The 13,016-nt window shown below is 40.2% G+C and overlaps 1 protein-coding gene across 5 annotated transcripts in view; it reads right to left on the bottom strand.

Moving 5' to 3' along the window:
- Window positions 1–13,016, bottom strand: part of LOC119652369 (ubiquitin carboxyl-terminal hydrolase puf) — a 51,612-nt gene that overhangs the window by 8,332 nt on the left and 30,264 nt on the right. For all 5 annotated transcript variants that reach the window (XM_038056462.1, XM_038056465.1, XM_038056464.1 and 2 more), the window contains exons 14-20: window positions 7,540–7,723; window positions 6,780–7,480; window positions 6,601–6,724; window positions 6,176–6,363; window positions 5,846–6,116; window positions 5,569–5,751; window positions 5,115–5,514 (exon numbers count right to left, since the gene is read on the bottom strand). In XM_038056462.1, the coding sequence (XP_037912390.1) occupies window positions 5,115–5,514; window positions 5,569–5,751; window positions 5,846–6,116; window positions 6,176–6,363; window positions 6,601–6,724; window positions 6,780–7,480; window positions 7,540–7,723 (2,051 nt within the window). The remainder of the gene's footprint in view (window positions 1–5,114; window positions 5,515–5,568; window positions 5,752–5,845; window positions 6,117–6,175; window positions 6,364–6,600; window positions 6,725–6,779; window positions 7,481–7,539; window positions 7,724–13,016) is intronic.

Below are 13,016 nucleotides of genomic sequence, written 5' to 3'. Positions count from 1 at the left end.
ACCAAGTGGCGAAAGAGTACCTTGAGGTGATGTTACCGGGAAATACTTATCCACACAGTATAGTCGACCAACACTCAGAACCATAGAGGGCTACAGGGTGGACGACACTTTGGTAAATTTTGGATTTGAAACGTTCGTTGATACGTCAATCACAAAGTGCGCCTGTTGTGGGACGCCACTTCATCCAAGTTGCATGAAGCAATTTCATAACACAGTTCACCATTGACTAATATAGCATTGGTACCAGATATTTAAATCGCTCAGCTCTGAGCAGGTAACTGGCACTGACAATAAGGGTGCCTGATTCATTATGATTGGGCGTCATAAACTCTGACCGTGTTGCATTTCACAAAAACTTAACATTTTTCCACTTGATGGCAAAACCTTATTCCCTCTGAAGGATATTTACTTTATTTCAGTTTCGGGCCTGGAAATGTGAGCAATAAAAATGAAAAAACAAACACTTTTTCTTTATCCTTTGTTCCGTTCACAAGCGGGACCGGCTCCTCGTGATCGGTTCTGCCTTTTTATTTTGTCAAAGGCCTGATCTGGATGCAGTCGCGAGGCTTTCTAATTCCGATCCAACGTATTAAGTCACCATTGTTTCGGTCGGCCATTTGGTCGCTTACCATCGACTTCGATGTTCAGACCAATCTTGGCAAATGAAGACGCTTCTCTCGCACGATCGGTGCAACCTTATATCGATCGCAGGTATCCTCATTTCGGATGTGATCAAGGTGTTTTACGCTACTAGTCCAATCAAACATCTTCGTCCGCATTTCTGCAAGACACCGTTCATTGTCTTTTATAGTCGGCCAACTCTCAAAACCATAAAGGGCGACAGGGCCGCCGGCATTGAGGTAAATTTTAGATATGAGACGTACGTTAATACGTCGATCACAAAAAACCCCAGATGTGGAACGGCAACAATACCGGAAGCTGGTGCTTCGGGTATAAAGATTTTGTGTTCATCTTATGTGAGAAAGTTTCTACGCACATTTTTCCATATGGCTACAAACTCAAAATATTACTTCATATTTTTTTCAAACTACAAGATATACGTACATATCACAGACCTAGATATCATGATCACCCTAAACAAATCAACATTGCTGTACACAAACTTCCGATTTACTTCGTACACAAAAGCATACATATGTACAGATAAAGTACGCATATTGAATACAGCTAATAGAAGAATAGAGATTATTTGAATTAGGCGATATATAAATGATTAGAAAACCAAAACGAAGTATTTCCCTCTGACCCCCATTCATATGAGCTCACTTTGATGTTGCATTGACGAATTGATATTCTATGATGACATCATACATGTTTTAGAATGCTCGAAATTGACATGAAATGTAAAAATTTCACCTTCTATAACTTTGTCAATAATCGCTGAATTTCCTTCAAACTTCATAAAATGTTGCCTTATGTTGTAACCACTGCTAAATTTTGTATTTCTAGCGTGAACATAAGAAGGGGGGGGGGGGGGGGGGGGGTTCCAGTCAATTTTCTAAAAATGCTAATATACAATTATTAACTTTATTTGTGCAGAGCTCGGAAAGGGATATATTTTAAGGCCTAGATTTCGTTCAGATACTCCACCGTGGCTTTGTTCAGAATTTTCGTGGCCATATTCTGTAAAAAAAAAAAATTCGCACCCCCCTTTCGCATGTAAAGGATTTACAGACCACGCATTCTCAGCAAATTTCGTGACAATATGTTCAGCCGTTTCAAAATAAATCGGATGTGCCAGATAGGCGGACAGATCGAATCCATTCTAATAAGGTTTCGTTTCACACAAAACTTTAAAAAGAAATTTATTTTCAACGGGCAAAAAGACGACAGGCAATTTGTTGAATGAAAATTAAAAGAAAATTGTAATCTAAGTGTTTTCATTTAATTTTTTTAAAATATTCGCAGTAAGTAATTGTTAGGGAGAGTTTTTTACTGAATATGCTGGCCGGTAGTATCTCCTATCTCCTCCGCTCCTATCGACATTCGAACTCTTGAATTTGCAAAGAAGCGACAACTTTGACTTACTATAACCTTGTTAGTAATAGCGTCATTTCCACCAAACTTGGTAGGATTATGCTCTATATTATACCCTATATTGTTACATTGATTCTAGGATGAATTTAAGGGGGGTTTTCAGCAAATTACTAAAAATTATAATAAAATACTATTATTAACTTTATTTGAAAGGATATCGGTATGGATTTAGATTTTTTCAGATTTTTGGGTTGAGTAGTTTCTGAGAATGGGTCCGTTAAAGAGATGATCCATTTCGACCACCTGCACTCCCCGCCTTTCCAACAAATGTCAAAAGTAAGACGGGCTTCGGAAAGTACTAATCGAGACCTTTCATTTGATACCTCACATGACTATATTTGGTGAAAAAAAGTGTACACCTATCTTTTGCATGAATGGGATTTGGATACCACCGGGCATTGTGGGCAAGGTCCTATTTACCTCCATTTTTCACTGATTGTTAGGAAGTTCAATTCGTTATCTTTATATATGTACTTTTCGAAGTTAACTAATTAGCATTATCTGTGCCCCGAAAATGGAGCCACAGGGGAACTGCTGAAACCTTTTTCTATAGATTGTATTTGGTGTTACCACTACAGTGAACCACAGTCCGAATGTTCATCTCAAGAGGAAAACAGATAATAAGTCAATGATGATTTATTCGTACATATTATAGAATAATTAACGCAAATAAATCCGGGAGCCCTACATTACTTGCCAGGGTTTAATCTTAAGATATTATCAAAGTGATTTTGTTCTAACGGCCACATAAACGAATTCAACATAGGAAATATGGTGGCCGTCAGTCTCTCGATCTCGTGCCCTATGTTCCACAAAGGAATGAACAGGAGGCATAATCAAGTGTGGTTTTTGGTTTTTGACAAGGTAGACCGGCAACTTCCCTTTTCTTAGGAGTAGTCCGTCCGATTAGATGACTCCATCCACAATAGGTGGAATTTCACCAGATGTTATACGATTAAGAACTCCGGTGAAACTTTTCCTCCATCTCTTAAGCTGGTCGTCATTGTGGACGGGTAGTCGACCCGTCTCACAGCACCATCAGCTTGCGATCACCTCCAAGTTCTCTCATAATGCGTGTCATAGCAAATTGTAATTATTTGCTGCCCTGTCTAGTGCGAAAAAAAATTTAAGGTGCACTCTGCACTTTAATTCCCGAGATTTGCTTCCACTTGCAGCGTTTGTTCTAGGATCTGCGTAATGCTTCAAAGACCTCGGTAGGTGTTGTAATTAATGACTGCCTTCTGCTTGGATTTCGCGGTACTCAAAATCTCTTGTAAAAAAGGCCAATTCTTGAGGAGGATTTATGGTTTGAAGCTCTTCCCAAGTTGATTTGAAACCAGAAGGAGTGAAGCTTCAGGCGGTTCTATTTTAATGGATAACGCTATTCACCTTTTATTTACAAAAAGAAGTCATTTTCGGAATATTCTGTATAGACAATTCTGACCGATCTAGAAAATCCTTCCACTTCCTTTAAGTTTTCTTCTCTAAAATTGTTATCAATTTCCTTGCAACTAACGATCCCATTCTGAGCTAAACTGTGCTTGTGCTGGCGTTTAGGTCAACTCTAACCGAATTAAATTTTGACACAACGGAAAATAAATTATGATAACCTTATAGAACTCACGCTGAAAAACCATTAATCTTGCACCGTAATTAGTGCTTCCTGTTCGCTCCTTAGTGGAGTATAATGGAATTATTTTTGGCTTTCCATCCATTTTTTCAATGAGACTGCGCTTCTGTTTCATTATAATCACACATAATGCTGTGTAAGTGATAAAGGCATAGCAACGAGACAAACACAAGAAGCACACAGCCATCCATGCCTGGGATCCGAACCCAGAGCAAAGAAATTGAGGGGCTGAGGCTGAGGTTATACCCACTCATCAATCGCGCCGTCCAACCAAATTTGGCGAAGCAGAAGCCAACCGAAGATGTGAATACATTCTTGAATTTATCCTTAGCAGGAGTAGTGTTTAGAAATACACAGTGTAGGAAATACCCCAAAATTCGTGATTAACACCTTGCAAGATATCCTGGACCCCTAGCTCCCTGGACTGGAACCCCTAACGCACTAGGAACTGGAGAGTTTTGGAAGATGTTGGAGTACAGAATAATAAAATTTAACATTGAGGTCAACTTCATCATAATAGGACTCACTAATTGCTGTTCGTGCTATAATACTTTCCCTACAAGATTACATTTTCGCATGCCTCGTAAAATTCGAGCAGACACAGTAATCGCTTTACACAGGCTCCTTCAAGCTAAAGCATATACCGTTATAAGAAAATTCACTCAACTAGAGAGCACGCCATGTATCACAGATTGAACACTGACCAACTATGGGCAACGTAATATGTATGTAATTGCCGGTTCTAATAAAAGCGGGGGAGCACCGCTGTCACTCAAGCCTCCCTCTCCTCAGTTGTGTTAAAATATCTAAAGAAATATATTTAATGGTACTGGATAATTAAAAGCTGAATTATGTAGATCCTGCGACCAAATAATTTTCTCGTACGGGGAAAAATATTAAACCCACTCCAACTCACGCAGGCAACAGTTAAATGTGTGCGTTGACTTCCTAAATCCATCTAAGCCATCGCCATTACTTCGGGTATAACAGGAGGATCGTGAAGCTTAGACTGGACATGAGTCTCATAAATAACTGTGTATGCGCGGAATGAAATTATGAATAGATCAATACATGCAAGATTTGCGCAAGGACAAAACCTTAGGAATTGGGTGTTAATAGCACGGTTTGAAAATCACAAGAATGGAACAGACCAAATAAAGCCTCCGTCCTGTTAATCTGAAAAACTGGTTTATAAAATTAAGGAGCTATCTTCGAACACGGATTATATGATATTCTGTTAAAAATTCTTGGAGCGAAACACGTTTGCATAAGAATCTGTACGTTTTCAGTAAGAAAACTTTTCGCCATTCGCCAATTAATATATACAACCTAAACCATATCCACATTTAAATCATAGAAGACTAAAAATGACACTTAAAAGCGAACCTCCTAAATAATTTCCTTGGACTTATCATCTACTACTCACCATTTCGCACTCTCGAATTATTATGCGCCATTAAAAACTGTTCTACCCAGCTTTCAGCCGATTGTAGAATCCATGCGTGTGCAATTTTATTCCGTGGTGCTTGTACTGCAAGCCAGTCCAAGGCAGATTGTGGGCAGTATTCGGCCGCATCCCAAACTCTTTGTAACACTAACTGTGAAAAACATGGCAAACCGGATGGGCCACCTTGTGGTTCCGTCAAAAGCGTCAGTAATTTAAAGAATGGCCCACACAATTCCGTGTGCTTAGTAACGGATGCAAACAACATTGTTATGATTTGATTAGCCAAACGTTCATCCCAACGGCAAAGTGCATAGATCAGATGACGGGTTTGATGTGGATTTATATTGTCTTTGATTTGTTGATACAAGAATGGGAAACCCTGCAATAGAGAATTTCGAATAACGTGACTAAAAATTATATTAGCACTTTATACCTTGCCACCAGCTACGGCACTATAATCTTTCGGTGAAAGATGTAAGCGAAAATCTGGCCCTCGAGATCGTTCTACAAGTGATGCTACCAGCGCAATCATTTTATCCAAAGAGGCAGGCCGAGCTTTATCAGCCGACAATGCTTCGTCGGATGAATTGTCTTCGTTATCTGAGCCGGCGTCCACCTGAAAATATATAATGAATTTAAATGATGAAGGTTACATTTGAATGTGAAAATGAATAATAAACTATGAAAAGGATTGATTTAATTCCACTCACCGAGTCTTGATTTTTGTTTCCTAAATAAAAATCTGAAACACTTCGTATCACATTAATCCTCAATAAAAACAATGTCTCTTCGTCTCCCATTCGTGAAAACTCATATAAAAGACCGAAAAATTCAGATAAATGACGTAAGTGAGCTTTAGCACCATGTTCCAATAGTAAAATAAGTGATTTTATAAAACGTGTGACACACGAGCAATTCCCAATTTCCTCCTTGCCGTCTTCGCTGCTCTCTGTTTGTAGATAAAGTGAGTAGTGCGTTGGCCTGTATACGAAACAAAAGTTTATTAATAAACAAAAAAAAAACATTGGCCATTTACGTACCTTAGCCTTTGGATAACATGAATTACGAGACGCTGGAACATCTGTCGTACCATCTGATTGGGACATTGTATAAGTACTTGTACGGGCCACCAGGGCTCTGTGGACATATGGCCTAAGAACCATTCACAGGCGGTTTGACTTGCATTGAACTGTTTTGTTAACAATTCTACCCATAGGACCATAGTCGGCTGAGAATAATTTTTAAAATGCGAAAATCGGATATCAGCATAATTGACAACGTATAGGAATTGTTTCTTAGCTACTATTCTAATATTGAATATTTAAATTTGGGAGAGTCCTTGCACAGATAAAACAACAACTGCGATGTTTGTGCAGTGAATATACATTTAAGCCAAAAACGAGACATTTCGTATTTGTTATTTTCAATCTTCAAATATTCTTTCCCAGCCTTCTATCAAGCTTACCTTTTCCTTAGCATGTATGAAAGTCTCAATAAAGAACGAAACGGACAGCTCGGCTACCATACATGTGACATCGGATTGAGTGAGTAGTGTCTGTGGTATTTGACCACAGATTTGCCACATAAAACTGAAATCAACCAAATTACTCTAACATTCATTAAATACAAATCCGCAGACAGTACTTGAAATAGGTATGCTCGAAAATGTTTTTATCCTGCAGAAAATGCTGGTTGTCTTGCCATATCCACTCTTCCAATTCCTTACTGAGCAAAGTCTTATATTCAGCAATAGATGAACCTGAAGAAGTTGACCCTGTTCCCGGTGCTTTCGATGATGGCGGTGAAGTAGCAACAGATGGTGAAGGTTGTTGTTGTGAAGTGTGAGAGATTACATTAGAAGCTGATGAACATGATGACGATGATGATGGCGACGCAGATGTAGTCTTCATTGCATTATTACTCTTAACGTCTATATCACAAATTTTATTAGCATTATTAAATCCAACTAAATTACTATTGACAGGAGAGGAGGATGATGAAGAATCAGTCTCATTTTGAATTGTTGTTGACGAATTGATTTGTTGTTGTAACTTTTGAACGACAACCGCATGATTTGCCGAAGCACTTGTTGAAGCCTTCGATTCAGCTGTACTAACTGCTGCTACGGAACTATCTTCTAGTTGCAATTTGCCAACCTCTTGGGCTGGACTTGACTCGACTTTATTACATATTGATTGGTATGCTGGCTTTGAACCGCCGGCCACCGCGTTTTCATTGGTATCGTTTCGTTGTACACGACGTTCATAAAACAACATATAAGCAGAGTTAGTTTTTTCGAAGCTAAAATCTAAGTATTTCTCAGTGACTGAATCGTAGGTCTTGCTCTGGAAAGTATAGAATGTGTGAATATTTATTAAGATAAGGTTTTGGCATAATTATTTACTGTCATTTCTCCTCCGAAACATTCCGCTCCTATTTGCGATGGATCAAACGGTTTGACTTCCGCGTCATTGAATAAAAACCATCGTTCTTGTTGCGAATTCTGTTCGTTTCGCTCTTTAATGAAACTGTAATAATGTCCACCATCGGCAGTGCCCGTATGTACCGTGACACCAACTAGATCATACCTTGAGCAAAAATAAAAAGATTTTAAATTAGAGAAGGGAAAGAGAAATGCGGGGTAACATTTCTAATAGAGACGAATTAAATAGAAAAGCACCATCTTAAAATATAAAATGTATTTGACTCTAGGTAGAACAAAGTAAATCAACCGCTTTTCCGCGTTGGCCCTACATAGGTGGGTTATTTGCTTCATCGCTCTCTTCTTTATTAGAAGTGGGCAAGCCAACAATCTATGACTAGAAGAATGATCGAAAGTGGATACTTGTGGTAATCGCTCCGTTATGCATGATCACAAGGAAGAGAGGGAATTGAGGGGGTCCTCAAACAAAAATAATTTCGCTTTAGCCTACTTTGGGTCTGAGCATAGGGCGGAATTCACCTGAATATAATTCGCATCCAGTTCGTGTTTGCGACCACCATTAGTAACCACTTTTGGCCACGACGCTCCCACAGCAGAGGTGAAGTAGCGTCTGATGGGTTGTCCCTACTTTGGACGAGACCATCAGTCATTCAATTTGAAAATTTGTATAAAAACGAGGGGTTTGTGGACCACAAATGTGGAAGAAAGTTTCTTCGCAATTGGTCCAGTCCGACATCAACTGAATGCAGATTTGGGACTCCGCCAATGCTCAAGCAAAAATAGTAGTCTAGAAGGTTTTTATGTGAACTTGTTCGATGATTTTATCCCCATGTAAGACATTCATCGACCATACATATCGTTCTGATACAAATTGTCAAGTTTCTTGAAATACCCTTTTATACAAGAATTCCAAAATTATTCGAAGCCATCTCAAAATCAATGAAAAGCAAGTAATGACAACTATTTAAGTTTAAATATTCGTTTTGAGAATGAGGGGGTCCTAAGTCCGCATCAACTTAATGCTGGACCGGACCAAATGGGAAGCAACTTACTCCCTCTTTCCTGGTCCACGGACCCCTCGCTTAGGGCTTGCACCCAAACTTTTCAAAAAAAGTGAAGCGATGACGGCTTTACGGTTTCTTACCAGGGCAGAGGCAAATCGTCAGACGCTGCCTCACCTCTGCCCTGGGAGCAGCGTGACCGTAGCGGCTCGCAGATGTTGAGTGCTCCTTTATATAATTCGTAGAACACGAGACGACTCATTCTCAAAACGAATATTTCAGCTCTGGCCAAGCTTTGGTCAATAAGGCGGATTTGCGCTCAATATAATTCGTAGTCATGTCGTGTTCTACGAATTATATATAGGAGCACTCAACACCTGCGAGCCGCTACGGTCACGCCGCTCCCAGGGCATTGGTGAGGCAGCGTCTGACGATTTGCCTCTGCCCTGGTAAGAAACCGTAAAGCCGCCATCGCTTCACTTTATTTATGTTTAAATAAACTATTTTTAATACTGAAGAGTCCGAGTGGAAACTACCCTACTCTATGACAATCACACTTTGGAGATGTTCTTCCATGCGTTCGATGACTGACCAAATGCTGAGACTGTATTGACTTGTTTTTGTTAAGTTCTCAATAATCATGGAGGGTTTATGTGTAACTGCGGCAATCAAAGTAACATAGCACTAAATTTATAAGCATTTGAGGTTCCTTGCCCAGGGAGCGCAGGTGGACTTGTTACTTTACTAATAAGGGAGTTATGTAATCGTCATTTGTGCGAAGTAAATTATAGAACTGCAGTGAATTACACCACAGTGACAAATTGTGTCCTCAAATCAGAAAACTGCATTTACAATTCCCTCTGCTCTTCTTGGATCAGTTTATAGTTTTTTAATAAATAATGTTAAAGCGATTATATATCGTTGGTATGAACTCGAGAGAGTCGCCAGTCATTATTTCTTTAAATTTAATGGGCATCAGTCCCAAGTCAATTTCCTTTAAATAAATTATTTTTGGTGGAATTTGAACCAATCAGTTGATTCACTATTATTATTAAGCGGGGGTTTCATAACTCCAGCTATGTGATCTGCTTCATCAGAGATTGTAGTAATTTCTGAATTTCATAATTATGCAGATCGTCTAGGAACTCACACTTTATGTTTTGGAAGATGCCAAAGTGGATGTTTGGTTGGCTTAGTAGTACAGGAGGTCGCGGTTCAATGTCGGATATTAGTCGACTCAGCTGCCTGAGTCAAATCAGAATAATAATATCAGGTGACCTCAATACTTCTGCACATTGACTTCTAATGTACCGTTGCGGTCTAGAAATGAAGTGCTTCGAAACACCTTAAGGCCAAAGTTCAAATTGGATTCTGGCTCTGTTCTTGATTTTTATTATTTCCGAATTATCACAATCTCGGCAGATGTCAGATTTTACCTAATACTAGCACTACGTGCCAAGCATTTAGGCTCGGACGATCCTATCTACTTAAAAACTGAAGGTGGTGGTAGTGGCCGATGGTAGGTCAATGGGAGAATCCGTCGACCGGCAACATTGAGCACGTATGCACAATAATGTACTTCTGCATGGTTTGAACCAGACTGTGCGAAAGTCCCAGGTCATCAAGGGAAGTCGTGAGGGATTTAGGTACAATATCTGTAGCTGACAATATTATGGGAACTACAACCACCCGCTCGAGACGCCAAATTTCTATTTCCCGAGCCAGTGGCTCATAGCTCACCTTCTTCGTCACATATTTTCATTCAATGTTGCTATTATGAGAGTAACAACATCTATAATATATGCGACCCGTCTTGTCAACTAACATTACGTCAGGCTTGTTATGTGCGGTATGGCGAACAGTCAGAACTTGCCGGACCTAATACATGCTGCAAGCAGAACTATCAAGTACTGCTTCCGGCTCATATCGGTAAACCGGACATGTTCCCGTAATCAGCCCATGCTGTATGCAAGGTTTTGATGGATAACCTTACATTCAGCATTATGCCTGGTGATGCATTGCACCGGTGCCATCACAGTATAGCCAGAAATGAGATGGTCCAACGTCTCTAACGCCGAACCACACATTCTGCACTGGTCGTTCTCCACCCCTTCTTTCATGATGAGCTTTTTATAAGCTCGGGTGGCGACCACGCCGTCCTGAATGGCATACATGAACCCCTCCGTCTCAGCGAAGAGCTCCCTAGCATACAATCATCTGTTCGACAAATGCAAATCGATAAATGTCTGCCAAAGACAATTCACGTGTTTACCGTGTATTGCCTTCGACTTCCATTCATCGATCCGCTCTTGGTTCAACTTCACCCCACTCAGAGGATTGAAACATCAATCCTTCAAGTTAAGTGGAATCAGCCTAGTCTGCCTTACAGACAACCGCATGCAAGGGACTCGCCTGCTCTTTGTTGCAAAAATAAGCGCACGTCAACCACGCCCCTACCTCCGATGTCACGAGGCAGGTTCATCCGCTCTACAACACTTTGGATGATGCATTCGAAATTTGGACATAGTTATCCGTATTCGCCGCTGGACGTTTTTCAGATCGGTCTTCGTCCACGGGAATATTCCGAATGCATAAGCCAGTGAAGGGATAGCGAATACATTCAATGCGCTTATCTTATTCTTCCCCGAGAGATGCAATTTCAGCTCCAGCTTTACACGCCGCCGGATTTCGAACAGCAAAGAATGCTTCAGATAACTAACTCGAGAATGGGTTCCATGTAGAATTCCTAGGTCACCAATACTATGTCCGGCATGCGGCTCGTGATGACCTTTGCGGATGGCTTCGATTCGACACTTGTCTAATCCAAACTCCATCCGAATATCACGGCTAAACATCCGCAGTGAGGAAGGGTGGAAATTCTTCCGGCCGACTCATGACCTTATTTATACTATGTGCCAACCGACTGTGTACGCTGGTAAATTTCTTATACCAAAAATTCTGCACTCAATCCAGACCTGGGCCCCTCCAGTTCTTTGAGCTGTTTATGGCTCGTCGAACTTCCTCTTCGGTAACATCCGCAATATTCATGCCAGGCGTATTCGCATGGTGGGTGCCTTCGGCGGTGATTCAATCAGCATGCTCAGCATGCTGGGCGGGTAACCCCCAAAGTACACCCCAATACTCCTTCGCTTCCGTCACCGAATACTGGACGTTCTGTTGGGATTCGTTGAGAGATTTGAAAAAGCTCTGCTGATTCCTCGCGTATATTGCATTCTGGACACGTCTGAAATGACTTTTGCCATATCGCCGTAACCGACTGCATATGACAAAAAGTTTCTGCTTTAGTGTGTCCAGAATTTCAACTACGGGTGTCCCACTGGGGATTGCATAATTCCGGTAAACCCTCTGCACTTTATTCTTCACCCGTTTGCTGGCATTGCCAGGGCTAATCTGTATCAATCCAGCAATGTCCTGCCTTAGTGAGTCCCGCCGACTTTCCAGACGACTCTGTAGTTACCAATAAAATCGACATTATCCGTAATAATTGAAACAAGCCGAGAAACCGGAAGCTCGGCGCTTCAGGTTTTGTTTGCTTCTTCTGTGAGTATATTTGAGTGCAGAACTATCCCTTTTCTACGTAGCCCATTATATATATGCGTTTAGCATGTCACACTAATATTGATTTTCAGTTGCAGTAATTTTACACGGCAAAGTCAACTTTCACGTACTGTAACTTTGTTAGTAATAGTATGATTTTGATCAAACTAACAAACTAATAACACGCTTCATATTATATTCTATACTGTTACGAACTTTTATAACTCTGGGATAAAATTAAGGAAGGATTACCCAATTTCCCCAAAAATATGGTAATATACTATTATTAACCTAATTTGAACTTCCTGATTTTTTCAAATTTTTCGGCTGGGTAGTTTCTGAGAATGGGTCCGTTAAAGAAATCATCATTTTCTACACCTCCCACTTCCCGCCTTTCTAACAAATCTCAAAACTAAGACCAGCTTCAAAAATACTAATCGAGACCTTTCATTTGATACCCAATATGGCTATATTCGGTGAAATTTTACACCCGTCTTTTGCGTATATGGGGATCCCCCTAAATCTCAACGTAGAAGAAGAATGCATGTCTAGGCGTTCAGTTTCCACCTTCTCAGCAAATTTCGTGTCAATCGGTATAGCCGTTTCTGAGAAAAGTGCGTGTGACAGACAGACAGACAGCCATTGAACCGATTTTGTTTTGCAAACAAAACCTTAATTATAAAGTGCTCCTCTCAATTGTCCGAAATTTGTCATTGCCGCTAGCTTCAACTCAGCACAGAACGATCCAAAAGGTAGATAACAACAACTAGTTAAGGATGATTTTAGGAGAATATTAGTACTTATCACGGCAGTATAAACAATCTGACTTGCAATTGTGGAAGTCAAAAATATAAATTTTATAATACAAAACTATCCAAT

Source organism: Hermetia illucens, chromosome 3, assembly GCF_905115235.1.
Source record: "Hermetia illucens chromosome 3, iHerIll2.2.curated.20191125, whole genome shotgun sequence".
Classification (NCBI taxonomy): domain Eukaryota; kingdom Metazoa; phylum Arthropoda; class Insecta; order Diptera; family Stratiomyidae; genus Hermetia; species Hermetia illucens.
The sequence above is the reverse complement of the archived record's forward strand: the minus strand, read 5'-3'. Positions and strand labels throughout refer to the sequence as shown.